General features: G+C 41.8%; 1 protein-coding gene across 14 annotated transcripts in view; it reads right to left on the reverse strand.

Annotated features, from left to right (window-relative positions):
* The window catches only part of MAGI2 (membrane associated guanylate kinase, WW and PDZ domain containing 2), a 1,434,944-nt gene that overhangs the window by 45,488 nt on the left and 1,375,978 nt on the right, over positions 1-13,478 (reverse strand). For 7 of the 14 annotated variants that reach the window (XM_024358207.3, XM_024358205.3, XM_024358206.3 and 4 more), the window contains one exon: positions 3,169-3,257. The exons of 3 other annotated variants lie outside the window; for them this stretch is intronic. In XM_024358207.3, the coding sequence (XP_024213975.1) occupies positions 3,169-3,257 (89 nt within the window). Of the gene's footprint in view, positions 1-3,167; positions 3,280-8,183; positions 11,966-13,478 lie in introns of those variants that run through there. 4 more of the 14 variants (XM_009453435.5, XM_009453436.5, XM_016958858.4 and 1 more) reach the window with 3 other exon arrangements.

The following is a 13,478-nucleotide window of genomic DNA, read 5'->3' on the forward strand; positions in this document are numbered from 1 at the left end:
TGCCTGGCATTGCGCCAATCCTCTCCACTCCTTTTCTAACTTGCTTCCCAGCCTATCTCTGGGTGGTGCAACCACTTTTTCATCTAGAAAATGGGTAATTATTTTTGAAGCCCCTCTCTGGCTTCCAAATTGCTTTTCTCTCTGGTTCTCTTCCTGTCTCTCAGATTGCCCTCTCCTGATTTTCTTCACCAACTTCTCTTACTTCCCTGTCCAATGTGGCTTTGTCATCTGGCGCTCCTCTCTCTGTATGCAGTGGGTGCTCTCTGGGAGAGCTCAGCCCCACTTATGGCTCCAAGTCCTTTCCAGGACTCCCCACATGCTCCGGCTCCAGCTCCTGAGTGCCTCATCCAAGTGCCCTGTTTCTGGGCTTCCTCACTTAAGTGTCTCTCAGGCCTCTGAAGCTCAGTAAGTCCAAAATTCCCCTCATCATCCTTCTGCCTAAGCTTGGCCCTTCACTCGTGTTTCCTGTTAGCTTCCTGACATCATCTCCCACCCAGCCCAGGGCCACAGTCCTCCTCTCTGATCCTGTCCTTCACATTCATTATTCACCAACCTTCTTTATTTTCATCAATGAAATGACTGAAATATCCCCAATATCCAACCCCAATGTGCTATTTCCACCACCACTTTCTTAATTCCAGCCCTCACGTCATTTGCTTCAACTTCTGCAATAACATTTTAACTGCCTGCATTTTTCTATAAAGCCCATCTTAAATACTACTGAGGTATATTTCCAAATACAGATGTTTTTACCCTCCCATTAAAAAATTTCTTTTGGTGACATCTGATTATATAAACCTCAGATTCCTTCGCTTGGGATAGAAGGTATTTTTTTCTTTTCTTTTCTTTTCTTTTGAGACAGGGTCTCACTCTGTCACCCAGGCTGGAGTACAGTGGTGCAATCATCGCTCATTGCAGCCTCAAACTACTGGGCTCAAGAAATGCTCTTGCCTCAGTTTCCCAAGTAGATGGAACTACAGTCATGTGCTTGCACACCTGGCTAATTGTTTATTTTTTTGTATAGATAAGGTCTTGCTATGTTGCCCAGGCTAGTCTCAATCTTTTGGCCTCAAGCGATCCTCCTGCCTTGGCCTCCTAAAATGTTGGGATTACAGCTGTGAGCCACCGTGCCCAGCCAGAAGGCTATTTTTTAAAGGGCTCCTCTTTCATTTTGGCTATCCCCCTTTGCCATTTAGCCTATGTTATAGCTGTTCTGAACACATCTCCCTGACTTTCCTTGAACCATTTCGTCTGCTTGAAAACAAACAGGCTTATCTTTTTTCCACTCTGGTGAAAGCAATGCCCAGCTAAAATTTTACCACTTGGGTAGAATTTTCTACAATTCTGCTAAGCAGATTAGTTTACTGCCCGCTTTGGGTTCTTATCACCCTTTGCTGATACTATTGATCTTGCCCCATTACGTAATTATCTCCCTGTCTTCCATCCTAGCTTATGAATGGACACAGCAGAGCCTTTTTATTAATCTTTATATCCCTAGCAATGAGCAACAGGCCTGGGGTCACAGGTGGTGCTTGACAGATGCTTATGGAACTGAACTGAAACCACAAAGAGCCCTCTCTCTCTTTTTTTAAAGTTAATGACTCTAGTGAATTGACTCAGGCCTCCTCATCCCCATGGATTACAGACTAGTTAAAGTAAATTATATGGCAAGCATAGACTTTTCTTTTGTCAGAAACAGAAATCTATCCCTCCTTAACCTATAGTCATTGGACTAGATTTCCCCAATAAGTATTCCATGGCTTTATCCCTTTTCTAGCACATTGCAACTTTCTCCTTTATGCCCTAACTTAGCTATGCAGTTTTCCCTGATCAGCAAGTTACCTTTTGAGAGACATACTTTGGAGAAATGATACATTTAAAATTTGTTTTTGTAGATAGCTTCAAGGAATGACTGTGACGGTTTTGTGTGTGTGTGTGTGTGTGTGTGTGTGTATCTACATAAATTTATATAAGCATAAAACTTTTTGATAAGAAAATGTTTATTAGTAAGCCAATTAAATAATTTACTTAATGAATAATGTTGTCTTTTATGTTAAATTCTAGCCAGTCCTGGATGGTAATTAGCAGGGTCATTAACAATTGGAAAATATGTTTCAGAAAAAATTCAGAGAGCCAGTTTAAAAGAATTTGGTGGAGAGGTGCTTAGCCATGGTTGTGACAGTGTGAATGGGATAGAATCAAACCAGAATTGAGAAGTGTGTCAGTTTGATTTATACTTATATGGCTAACCATGGAGACTGAGCATGAGTACAGTTTCTGCTAAAAAGCCAAAGTGACATATAAAATCCCAGTCCAGTTAAATTGCGGCAGTAGCTACATGCCACCGCAGAATGTGACAGTGAAATGTGGGCTGCTCTAGGGATGTATTTCAAGGGTAAAAAGTTGCTCGAACCATGGTTGCAAGGCTATCATCTACATTCTGATTTTTTAAAAAATTATGGGTTACATTTTCTTTCCTTGAGATTTTTTACCAAGGCTAAAATATAGCCAACACTTGAGAATATTCCTTTTGAAACAGTAGTGAATACTAACTCGATGTAAAGTTATGACTACTTTAAAAAAAATAGTCACAATTGGGCCCTTAAAATTTTTTTTTTCTTTAAACTTGGTGCATCACTGAGTATGGAGGAAGGAAGGTGACAGGATCTTGTCCTGATTGGATAACTGCCACAGAGCAGGCTGGGAAATACCCATGATGCCAGGTGGAGTTTGGAGTTTCTAGGGCTAGAAGGTCTGGCAACTGTGGCTCTCTTTCTATCGGACACAAAAAGGATAGCTTAGGTTACAGCTGTCTATACTTTGGCTGAGAGGAAACAAATTTAGTGACTTGCACTGAATCCCAGGGAGGATGCTCTGAAATATGTGGGGTGGAACGCGGCCAGTGCTGCTCTGCTGTTCTCTACCTGCTTCCTTCCTGCTGGGGTCATTCTAGGCTGGCCCCTGCTAGAATGCGGTGCATCTCAAATTTTCATGAATCTGCAAATCTTATCTTTAACACTTATAAGGTCTGAGCTATACATATATTCCAGAACTCTAGAAATAATTAGACAAGCTACTATGAAAGAGAAAGCATTATACATCAGTTAAAAACATATGCAAAACCAAGGCTCATTAGAGAAAGATAATATTCATGCAGATTTTACAAACCGTGTCTTTAGGGTGGCCCAATAAGTAGAAATATGGGGACCCATGCTTGTCACTTTTCATGCACATGGAGAGACTGGAAGGTACCATTCCTAAAGGAAGGGGAGGAACAGCCTAGGACCAATCATTAGAATTAACAGAACCAGTAACAAAGATATATTATTACTGTTAGAATCAAGATTGCTTAGTATGTTTAGAGCAGTCGAATAAAAATTATCTAGGCAGTAAGAATAAAGACTTTAAGTAAAGCTAACCCTATCAAGCATGCAGCAAGTGAAATTAGTGAAAGACTGAGCTATATGTGTATTTCAAAAGTAGACTTTTCTCAAAATATTGAGGGCATCCTGAGGTGCTTTAATGGAGGCACAAATGTTAATAAAATTTGAAATGGTAATATGTAAATTCTTGTAGGCTTTTCTCATAATAATGAGATGTTTTAGGGATATCAACTGTCATTTGAGAATCAGTCACAGTAATCATTTCTAAATTTTAAAAGGATTCTAAAAACAAATACGTAGTGTCCCCATGTTTATATTTTCTCTAATAATCTCATAAATTCATAGAGTTCCCCTTACCACTAAAACTTTGTGTATTAAATTCAAAATTCATGGTCAGGCACGGTGGCTCATGCCTGTAATCCTAGCACTCTGGGAGGCCGAGGTGGGCGGAACATTTGAGGTCAGGAGTTCAAGACCAGCCTGGCCAACATGGTGAAACGCCATCTCTGCTAAAAATATAAAAATTAGCTGGGCAGGTTGGTGTGCGCCTGTAGTCCCATCTACTTAGGAGGTTGAGGCAAGAGAATCACTTGAACCCGGGAGGCAGAGGTTGCAGTGAGCCGACATAGCACCACTGCACTCCAGCCTGGGCATCAGAATGAGACTCTGTCTTAAAAAAAAAAAAAAATTCATAGTTGACTTGCTGGATATAATTGCTTTCTGGAAGAAAATAAAGCTGAAAAAAAAAATGCAGCAGTGTCTTGCCTGTTCTGTTCCACTGTACTCACCTGCTGTGGGTTGTGCTTTGAAACCAACCTCTTCGTGGTGGTCTTGGTCTGAATCTAGCTCAGATCATGGACTACAGTTCTTTACCTATACAAAGATGAGTACTAGAAATTCTGGAATATCTAGATTAGTAATTTCCAAGAGACAGGCCCCTAGAAGAGGCAACAACTGCTTCCTGCACTGCCTGTGTTCTCTCAGCTCTGCTCAGGGTGAGATAAGGGGGATGTGCTCATTGTGAGGTTAATGTGATCAGAAGAACTTAATCCATGCAGCTTGGATGTGTTGAGGCCTGATTTCCTCTTTGCCAGCAAACACTGATTCTCCCCGTCTGCATGCCCAACTTGCTCCACACGTGGTGCTATGTATATACGGCTTCAATGTGCAGAATGGAATTGCACTCCACATCAATTTTGGGTTTTGCCACATGGGGTGTTTTTCATAGCACGGTGTGTTTGAGGAAAGGGAGAGTGCAGGCGGAGCCCTAACACCTCGAGGTTAAATGGAAAGTAGAACCTCTGGAGGGTAAGGAAGCACATGCTTAACAATAAATGTCAGAAGTAGAAATTAAATTTCAGGATTTATTAATTGAGTTTACCACTTAGCCCTGCCAAGATGCAAGTAATTTTGTGCGAAAATGATCAAGCTGTTTCAGTGTCACACAGCGAAGGCTCTCATTCGGTTTTAAACATGGCCTTTACTGGGCTTGGAAGATACACGTGCCAGGAGACCTCATGCCCAGAAGGTCAAATAAAAGTGCCCAGAGCATGGTGGAAATAAATTGCTGTGAAGGCTGGAGTAGAAACTGCAGTGAAATGTGAGAAACAGAGAGTTGCATACTGTGCTAGGCATATTAATGCATACATTATGAGTGTATGTGTCCAATCCTAAAACCCAGGATCCCAATAAGGCCAGGGTCACTCTTGAAGAGTGCATGCTGAACCGACCAGAGACCTTGCTACAGAACTGTAAAGGCAGGTTATTTTGAAAGCAAATGTCTGAGCCACTTTATAGTTAACAGCTATTTAGTCTGGGCTAAGTGTGCATTTGTTGTTCTATTAAAAAAATATTGAATCCAAACAGCACATTGATGAATATGTGATTCTTAAGTTTAGAGATTTTGTTGTAGTTAGAGCATACAATTAAAGCCTGGAGTAAGGCATTATATGACTTTATTTCTGATCCTGACTGAAGGTCTATAGTTAAATATGGGGAGTTCTTATCAGAACAGGACATTGGGGCAATGCTAACTTCGAGCAAGGTTGTAGGCAGTTTGTGAATAACAAAAATCTGGACTTATGGTAAAAAATACAGAGATGATAAGACGGTTGTTGGTTGCCAGGGGTGGGTGTGGAGGGAATGGATGAATAGATGGAGCACAGAGGGTTTTTAGGGCAGTGACACTATTCTGTATGATACTACAAAGGTGGACACATGTCATTAGACATTTGTCTACACCCATAGAATGTGCAACAGTGGTCTCCAACAATTTTGGCAACAGGGACTAGTTTTGTGGAAGAGAATTTTTCCATAGACCAGGTGGGGGTAGGGGGATGGTTTCAGGATGAAACTGTTCCACCTCAGATCCTCAGAGCATCAGGCATTACATGCTCATAAGGAGCAGGGAACCTAGATCCCTTGCATGTGCCATTCGCAGTAGGGTTTGCGCCCCTATGAGAATCTAATGCTGCCACTGATCTGACAGGAGGTGGAGCTCAGGCAGTAATGCTCCCGTGCCCACTGCTCACCTCCTGCTATGTGGCCCGGTTCCTAACAGACCATGGACCAGTCAGGATCTGCAGCCCAGGGGTTGGGGACCCCTGATATACCACACTAAGACTGAACCCTAGTGTCAACTGTGGACTCTGAGTGATAACAATGTGTCAATGTAGGTTCCTCAGTTGTAACAAACGCACACTGTGGTGGGGGTGCTGATCATGGGGGTGGCTGTGCATGAATGGGGGCAGGGAGTATATGGGAAATCTCTGTGCCTTTCTCTCAAATTTGCTGTGAACCTAAAACTGCTCTAAAAAATCAAGTCTTAAAAAAAGGTGGCCTTATGGACTCACCTGTTTGTTCCACTGGAAATGAGGGGTTTAGAGTACTTTAGTTAAAAAATTAAAGCTTGAGTTATTTGACTAGGGGAAACCAGGACAGGGCAGTAGGCATGGGCCTGGCTGAAGTGATGCCTTGGAGACTGGACCCTTGCTGGTGATGGCAATTGGTTGGACTTACCCTGGAATTTGTCTTAAGATACTGGACTGTACTTTGAGCAGCCGGGCTTTGTTGTTAAACTCCTTAAGATCAACATCTTTTCTGTAATGTCTCTATTTCAAGACATGAGAAAATGAGACTGGAGAAAACAGCTTTGGCATGTAGCACCAACTTCTTAATGGGTCCAGCTGAGAGGTTCGAAGCCTTTTCTGGAATCAACATTCTCACATTGTGAACTACAGGGCCAGACTCTCCGTAATGAGGAGAGCTCAGATTGTCAAAAAGGCCTGATATGGAAAATGGGAAGACAATGGGAGGAAAATCTAGTTTCCTTTCTCTAAGTTGCAAGGGCTGACAAGTCATAGAATGGAGAGCAATTCAGACTTGATGTGCAAAGGCTGAAGGGGTGGGGCACACTCAAATAGTGGGAGGCCATGGACAGAAAGAGGACAACAAGTAGAAACTTCGGCAGGCCTGGCCTTTACAATAGAGCTAGAGCAGATACGTCTGGCAATCCCCAGGATATGATATTCCCTGAAATCCCTGGAATGGTATTAATATTTTAAAAATATAGAGTGCTGGACTGAACTGACTCAGTCAGAATCTCCAGAGGGTATGTGGAGAGCGAGAGGGAATGCAGGCATCTGTGTGTTTAAAAGGCTGAATCATTTCTCTAAGACTGTGTGTGTATGTGTGTGTGTGTATGTGTATGTGTGTATGTGTGTGTGTGAGAGAGAGAGAGATTGAAAGAGAGAGAGAGGAAAAGAGAGAGGAGAGAGAGAGAGAGAGAGAGAGAGGCTTATGATTCCTCTTAAAGAAGTGTTAATTTTTCTCCTCTTCTGCATTTTAGGATTTTCTTAGTTTCCATATTTGATCTTGTCCCTTGATCCTCAATCTCAACTCCTCACCCCACAATCCCCGGTTGTGTAAGAAAAATTTTCTTGAATTGGTGACTTCTGTAAGGTCTTCCCCATAGTTCTTACAGTATTCAGCAATGTTTCCACTGAGACAGCTGCCTTTTCTCCTGGACTCTTAGGGAAAGCAGCCCTCTTGCGGGAGAGCTCAACTTTGTGTTGGGGCAAGGAAGGGAATGTTCCTATTAGATCCTAAAATATGACTCTTCATGATGGGTTACTGGAGGAGCTGGAACCTTTAGGTTTTCCAAGATGTACATGGGTGCTCTTCTTGATGAAGTTTGGGAAAAATACCTCTTTATTCACTCATCTTCTCCACGACTTAAGTGTTTGGGAATTGAGGAAGGCTGGACCTTAATAGCTAAACAGGTTCTTCTTGGTAGATTTCTTGGTCACTATAAACACACACACACATACACACACACACACACACATATATATGTGTGTGTATATATATATACACACACATATATATATATACACACAGACATTCTGTCCCCTTCCCTAGGTGCTTTATCATTTTCTATTACGCAGTGGAAGGTGTTCTTGAGTGATTTGTGGAACCTCTCATGGAAAAGGAAGATACGCTCAACCATGAATGTCAGAAGCTGAAATTAAATTTCAGAATTTATTATTGCAGCAAGCCACCTTTTGCCCTATGTGTGTGTATATATATATGTGTATATATATATGTGTATATATATGTGTGTGTATATATGTGTGTATATATGTTTGTGTATATATGTGTATATATGTGTGTATATATGTATATATGTGTATATATGTATATATGTGTGTATATATGTATATATATGTGTGTATATATGTGTATATATATGTGTGTATATATATATGTGTGTATATATATATATATATTTTTTTTTTAGATGGAGTCTCACTCTGTCACCCAGGCTGGAGTGCAATGGCGTGATCTTGGCTCACTGAAACCTCTGCCTCCCAGGTTCAAACTAATTCTCCTGCCTCAGCCTCCCGAGTAGCTAGGATTACAGGCAAATGCCACCACACCCGGCTGATTTCAGGCATGTGCCACCACACCTGGCTGATTTTTGTATTTTTAGTAGAGATGGGGTTTCACCATGTTGGCCAGGCTGGTTTAGAATTCCTGACCTCAGGTGATCCACTCACCTCGGCCTCCCAAAGTGCTAGGATTACAGGCATGAGCCACTGTACCCGGTCTGGTCTAATATATTTTTATCAGAGTCTTAAATACCTAACAAGTTAGGACTTGCAGGTTGTGGGCAGGGCACAAAATATCCTTAAAAAGAAAAATGCTTGTTGCAAATCATGTAAGAATATGTAAAAAAGAAGAAATATCATTATAGTCCATGATTTTCAATAAAACAATAGGAAGAAATGTGATTTCATCCTCATCCTAAAATCACTTACGATAACAAATGAGGTTTTGGCTGAGCATCAGGGAAAAGGAATTCAGTGTTGTGTTCTTTAAGAAAGCCCCTGGCTGGGCCTGGTGGCTCATGCCTGTAATCCCAGCACTTTGGGAGGCTAAGGAGGGCAGATCACCTGAGGTCAGGAGTTTGAGACCAGCCTAGCCAACATGGTGAAACCCGGTCTCTACTAAAAATACAAAAAATTAGTTGGGCATGGTGGTGCATACCTGTAGTCCCAGCTACTCAGGAGGCTGAAGCAGGAGGATCGCTTGAACCTGGGAGGTGGAGTCTGCAGTGAGCTGAGATCACACCGTTGTACTCCAGCCTGGACTACAGAGCCAGACCCTGTCCCCGCTGCCAGAAAAAAAAGAAAGCCCCTGTCTCTGGCTCCATGAAGCAAGAACTTATTTACTGCAGGTTTTATGGTTAGCGGATTTCCTGGGGTTGCCTACATGCTGCAGAGAGCATCCTGAGCCTTTCAGCTAGGAAGAACCCTGTTCTCTGTATGATGTAACCCAAGGTTCTGCCAGACATTCTGTCCCCTTCCCTAGGTGCTTTATCATTTTCTATTGCGTGGTGGAAGGTGTTCTTGAGTGATTTGTGGAAGCTCTCATGGAAAAGGAAGATACGCTCAACCGTGAATGTCAGAAGCTGAAATTGAATTTCAGAATTTATTATTGCAGCAAGCCACCTTTTGCCCTATTAAAAATGCAGGTGAATTAGTGCCAAGGCTATGGTGCCACTTAAAACTTCCATCAACGTGGTCTCTGAGGAACAGGTTAGGGCAGTGGTGACCGTCCTTTGTCTTTTATTGAGGAGGCACGTCAGCACACCAAGGCAGACCCAGAGTGTGAGGTAACACGTCCGGGCTCCCAGAAGTGGCTGATGGCCACCGGAGGGGAAGAGTGAATTTGATAGATGAAGTTTTGGCTCATTAAATTATAATTTAGAATAATTCAGACAAGGTCTCAGTAGAGATTTACCCCCACTCAGCAAGTTCTTTCTTCAGAAAAACTACTAATTATTAGTACAAATATTATAAAGGAAATTCTTAACAAACTGAAGAAGCCAAGTGCTCTTCAAGGATTCTTAACACTCTAGAAGTACTTGTTAAATTCTACAAATAATTAATAAAACCCATTTAAATGTTTTTCTTGAGAGCAGATCCTTTGAGACCTTTTTATGAGTCACTACTCTGCTAAAAACACATTTCTTCATTATTAGTGTCAGCTCACTGAGGACCAGGACTACATTTTACCTTCAGTGCCTGCAAAGCATCCTGCACCTAGTAGGTGTTAAGTAAATCTGATTTAGTTGAGGAAAAACTAATTATTTCAACTAATAATATTAATCACAGGATTTGTTCCATATAGAGTACTTGGTAGGAATATATTGTCTGGAGTTTATTTTTGTATCATTAGAGGGAAGAAAGGATGTACTCAGCAGATAATAGCAAAAAAGATTATAATGGCATACTTATAACGTTTACTTGGCAATATTTTTTCTTTCTTTTGAGATGGGGTCTTGCTCTGTCGCCCAGGCTGGTATGCAGTGGCACGATCATGGCTCATTGCATTCTCAACTTCCTGTGCTTAAGTGATCCTCCTGAGTAGCTGGGACCACAGGAGTATGCCACCACACTTGGCTAATTTTTTTGTAGAGACAAGGTCTCCCTATGTTGCCTCTTCTGTTGAACTCCTAGGCTCAAGCAGTCCTCCTGCCTTGGCCTCCCAAAGTGTTAGGATTAGAGGTGTGAGCCACCCCGCCTGGCTGGCAATATATGTTCTTAAAGAAGAATAAACAAATGACCATTACTTATTGCTATCTACATAGAGGCCAGTACTGCTTCACCTGCTGCTCTAATATAATTGTTGTAAGTCATTTTAACTTACTGATTAAAGGAAGACTTTTAACTAAACAACTGTTTGATCCATTCATTTCTTTACCTATAGTCACTAGCTCAGATCGATCTGTTTCTCCAATTAGTGCAGTTTTATTATACTTACAAAATGTAAACAATTTCATTTACCAAGTGCTTGTAGTCAAGCCAAAACCTATTATATTAAAGAAACGATTAACTTTGAAAATGAAAGCGTAGGCAGAAGTATAATTCACTGATTGGCTGTTTCTCCCCCTTTGTGTGGGTATGTGGCATTAGTTGTCGCTGGGCCATTTTCATTGTGAGATTTCTGCTTCATCCTTTTTAACCCTGCCTGGCCTCCTAAGACCACCGAGACTCCCACTTACAACTGGACTCTCTTCAGTGTTCTATTCATAAAGCCCTGCCCCATGGCTTTTTAAGAGAATAAACAGGCCAGAGCACCAACCCAGACTAAAATGCATGTTCCTATTATATTTTGCTTTATTCTGATTAACTTTGAACAGCAGTCATTAACAAGGGAAAGGCTCCACTTTGGTCTGAACTGCTTATGTTGGGAATTTTTTCATCCAGCGGCACCTCTATTTACCTTGGCCCTGACTCTGTGGCTCAGTTGATAAATCAAGTGTATGTTCGTGTTGTACTCTTTGAATGCTAATGAAGGAAGCCTGCATTTCAAGGCAGGGAGCTAATCTGTATAATTTATTCCTGTGCAGTTTTACAACCATGATGCATACTTCCTTTTCTCTTAACCTTTGTGGATTTCATTTGAATAGCAATAACCAGGGTGAAGGAGGGCACTGCTTTTGATGCGTCTTCTGATTCTCTTCTCAGTATGGCATTGAGGTGTGTATCAGGGGAGGGGAACTCACGCTTCCCACTGAGTTTACAATCAACAAATTCTTATCCTGAGGACTGGAGTGGAGTTGAAGTATCTATCTCCTGAGCTTGTCTTTCAAGGACTTAACTATGAAAGCAACTCCTCCTTCAAAGCCCTTATCATTTTCCGACTCCTCTTGCAGCTGCTCCACAACCTCTGTGTGCAGCCACTACTTTCGGGGTGGCATTTGTTGATTTCTACCTCTGAATTGGCTGAGGTGTCACCTGACGTTTAGTCTTTGGGTAATTAGAGATGACATATTTGCAGCATGTTTACTCCTTCCCCCAGCTCACTTGGAGTCATGCTGATTTTGTTTAGTCAATGCTCTGACAGATCGCCTTTGGTATTTTTTCAATTGTACCTAGGCTTATCTCTCGGTCACAGATCACCTTAAGAACTCAGAGTGAGAAATTTTATTTCTCTTGACTGAAATCAGCTTTTTCTTGACATGTCCAGAAGTCCAGATAAGGGTCTTGCTTCAAAGCTGTCCTGAATTTTGAATCCTAGGGATATCAAAAGGAGGACTGGTTGAAATCCTTCCACAGGGAGTGGTTAAAAAAAAAATCAGTTTTCCCATGATTAGGGTGCATTAGGAAAAAGTAGGATTATATTCTTGGCTATATCTACTGGTTAAACTCAAGTATTTAATTTTCCTTTTCCATTAGCACTTTTCTTTTGTTGTTAATTGTTGCTATTATTTTGCTGTTACCCAATTCTGCTACTTAAGAATTTATTAAGATATACTCTCGTTTATCTTAGACAAAAAGAATTCTTTCTTTAAATGAAAGCATAAAGTTGGTGAAAGAAGACAAGAAATTCTGTTTCATGATATAATCTATTTGATGCTGGAGGAATTATGGTGTTCCTAGCAGTGGGCACTCCTTGTATGTAGTGGTCACTTGTGTAGTTCATAGATGTGGCCACTTCTCTGGCTTGCTTCTGGTGAAGAAAAGGTTAACAGAGCAGGCCTGAGACTGCTCTCCTTAGAAAGGCCAGCTTTCGAGGTTGGCCATTGGCTGGTGCCTGGAAATGTGACTGGTAAATCATCCCCTAAGCTAATGTAAACATTTTACTAAATTATAAGCATGTCTCGCTGTATCTAAACTGTTTGTACAATCAGTGTGGTTTGTGCTGAACCTGCTTTGCTTCTGGGAGTCTGGAAGTGTGGTATGTGCTGGGCAGAGGGTCCCTGCATCACCGGCTCTAGTGAAAACCTTGGGCACTGAGTCTCCAGGGAATTTTCTTGAGCAGCAATGTCACACATACGTTGCTGCATTTTTGTTGCTGGGTGGAAAGAGTGTTCTGGGTGACACCTTGTGTGAGAGAGACAGCATATGGAAGCCTGTATGTGGATTCCTCCAGACCCCGCCTGTGTCTTTTCCCTTGTGAGCCCAATGTGTATTTTCACTATATTGATGTAATAAATCTTTTTTTTTTTTTTTTTTTTTTGAGACGGAGTCTCGCTCTGTCACCCAGGCTGGAGTGCAGTGGCACGATCTCTGCTCACTGCAAGCTCCGCCTCCCAGGTTCATGCCATTCTCCTGCCTCAGCCTCCTGAGTAGCTGGGACTACAGGTGCCCACCACCACACCCGGCTAATTTTTTGTATTTTTAGTAGAGACGGGGTTTCACCGTGTTAGCCAGGATGGTCTCGATCTCCTGACCTCGTGATCTGCCCACCTTGGCCTCCCAAAATGCTGGGATTACAGGCGTGAGCCACTACACCTGCTGATGTAATAAATCTTAGCTGTGAGCACAGTTATATTCTGTGCCCCAGGAGGCCTCCTAGAAAATCTCTAAATGTGAAGGTGGTCTTGGGGACTCCTGGGCCCCATCTGCCCACCCATCAGTCACTATGAAATTCCAGAAATATTACTTGATGACATTATCCTCAAAGATGCTATGATCCTTAATCTTGGTTTCTTATGCATAACCAAGCACCTTTCAGCTTAGATTTTGCCAGACAACTAACATTTATCTAGTTTGACTATTGTTTTACTTCCTTAAAGGAGATTGT

Source organism: Pan troglodytes, chromosome 6 (genome assembly GCF_028858775.2).
Source record: "Pan troglodytes isolate AG18354 chromosome 6, NHGRI_mPanTro3-v2.0_pri, whole genome shotgun sequence".
NCBI lineage: Eukaryota > Metazoa > Chordata > Mammalia > Primates > Hominidae > Pan > Pan troglodytes.